The following is a 2,143-nucleotide window of genomic DNA, read 5'->3' as shown; positions in this document are numbered from 1 at the left end:
CCCTAGCGGACGATCAAATCAGCGGCAGAGGGGGAAGGGGAGGGGAGGGGAGGGGGAGTGGGAGGGGGAGTGGGAGGGGAGGGGGGAGCAATCAGTCGCGCGATGCCCCGCTCATGCAGAGCTGCTGATCTCTATGATGACCTAGCTGTCGTCGCTGTCGTCATTGTCGTCGCCGCTGTCGCCGCCGCTGTCGTCGCTGTCGTCGCCGCTGTCGTCGCTGTCGTCGCTGTCGTCGTCGCTGTCGACGGCGTGACGTCACGCGGTGGCGTCTGCGGCTGTGGTGGTGTTCCTGTTGATGGTTTTGGCTGTTGTGATGATTATGTTGTTGGTGATGTTGTTGTTGTTGTTGTTGTAGTTGTAGTTGTCGTTGTATATTGGTGATAATGATGATATGATATGATATGACATGATATGATATTATACAATATGATACGATACGATACGATACTATAATATACGATACGATACGATACGATATGATATAAGATGAGATGATATGATATGACTTGATAGTGTTGTTGTTATTTCTGCTCTTACTGCTGCTGTTGTTGTTGTTGTTGTTGTTGTTGTTGTTGTTGTTGTTGTTGTTGTTGCTGCTGCTGCTATGATTGCTATCGTTGCTGCGTCTGCTGCTAATGTAATGGCGTTTTGCTGACGTCATGCGGGTTGACGGTCGTGAGGTTAAAGAGACTGAAATAAGGCTATAGTCTCAAATCGATCGTCAGCTTCTTATGCCTGATAAGCCTTCCCGCTCACCGCATGCTGAGCGCATGCTCATGTCTAGGTGTGTGTGCGTGTCAGTGCGTGTATGTATGCGCGTTCGTGCGTGCGTACGTGTGCATGTGTACGTGTGCGTGTGTGTGTGCTTGTGTGCGTGTGTGTGTGCGCGCGTGCGTGCGTTCTTGCGTACGTGTGCGCGCGTTCGTGCGTGCGTGTGTGTGCGCGCGTTCGTGCGTGCGTGCGTTCGTGCGTGCGTGCGTGCGTGCGCGCGTTCGTGCTTGCGTGCGTGCGTGGTTTCGTGCGTGCGTGCGTGCGTTCGTGCGTGCGTGTGGGTAGATGCGTTAAGGAGAGCGTTCTGTGTGTTGAAGATGGACGAGATGCAGGCCGCGTGCGACATAAGCTGATATATGATGCATGCTTTCAACCTTCATGGACATACAGACAGCAGGACTACCGAGGATAGCGTAGTAGCGTGTCTAAACGTTTCTAATTACTTGATCTGATATAATTGACTAATTTAATATCCCGTGATACATCTTCTGAAGTTATTACTACAAATTGAGAGTGTGAGAGATAGCGAGAGAAAGAGGAAGCGAGAGAGAGAGAGTGAGAAACAGGAAGAGAGAAAGAGCGAAAAAGGAAAAGAGAGGGAAAGAGAAGAGGGAGAGAGAAAGAGAGAAAGAGGAAGAGAAAGAGAGAAAGAGGAAGAGAAAGAGAGACAGAGACAAAGAGAGAGAGAGAGAGAGAGAGAGAGAGAGAAAGAGAGAGAGAGAAGAGAGAAAGAAGAATAGAGAAAGAGAACACGAAAACAGAAGACACCAATGGTACCACCTCCACCCTGCTCCCACCCGCACTCACGCACCTTTCTCGTTGTCCTGCTGAAACCGTTCCGGTCCGGCGTATCCGATGTGACCGCCGAACTGGCGGTTGAACTCTGCGAGGAGCGTGTCGAAGGGGTTACGCACGAGCAGGACGGCTCGCGCGTACTTTCGGCGAGTCTCCGGTCCGTACTCGTGCGTCTTGATCGCTATCACCGTGCTGTTGTGCACGCTCTCTCCCGGGAATCCATGCTTCAGCAAGCCCTGGTCGCGGTAGATGCTGCCTGTGTAGACGCCTGTAACACACAGAACACGCGCGAGGTGAGCCTACAGCTTATAAATAAATAAATAAATATAGGTCTATATACGCATATTTATGCACACATATGCGTCCATCCCATACCTGTAGATATATATGCATGTATATGTATATATATGCGCTATAATATATAATATGTAAGTGCTATTTGAGTGCCATGTGAGTGCTAATATGTGAGAGCTAATAATGCGTGTATTATTATTAGCTTCTGATATACGTGTATATATGATATGTGTGTGTGTGTGTGTGTGTGTGTGTGTGTGTGTGTGTGTGTGTGTGTGTGTGT

The 2,143-nt window shown here is 49.4% G+C and overlaps 1 protein-coding gene across 1 annotated transcript in view; it reads right to left on the bottom strand.

Moving 5' to 3' along the window:
- LOC106819839 (WSCD family member AGAP003962-like) overlaps positions 1-1,834 on the bottom strand; it is a gene marked incomplete at its 5' end in the record, with an annotated part of 6,619 nt that extends 4,785 nt beyond the window's left edge. The window contains one exon of the mRNA XM_014824417.1: positions 1,583-1,834. Within this exon, the coding sequence (XP_014679903.1) occupies positions 1,583-1,834 (252 nt within the window). The remainder of the gene's footprint in view (positions 1-1,582) is intronic.
- Between the last annotated feature and the right edge of the window lie 309 nt (positions 1,835-2,143).

The sequence above is a fragment of the Priapulus caudatus genome, unplaced genomic scaffold, assembly GCF_000485595.1.
Source record: "Priapulus caudatus unplaced genomic scaffold, Priapulus_caudatus-5.0.1 Scaffold4745, whole genome shotgun sequence".
Lineage (NCBI taxonomy): Eukaryota > Metazoa > Priapulida > Priapulimorpha > Priapulimorphida > Priapulidae > Priapulus > Priapulus caudatus.
This window is presented reverse-complemented; position numbering and strand designations above follow the sequence as displayed.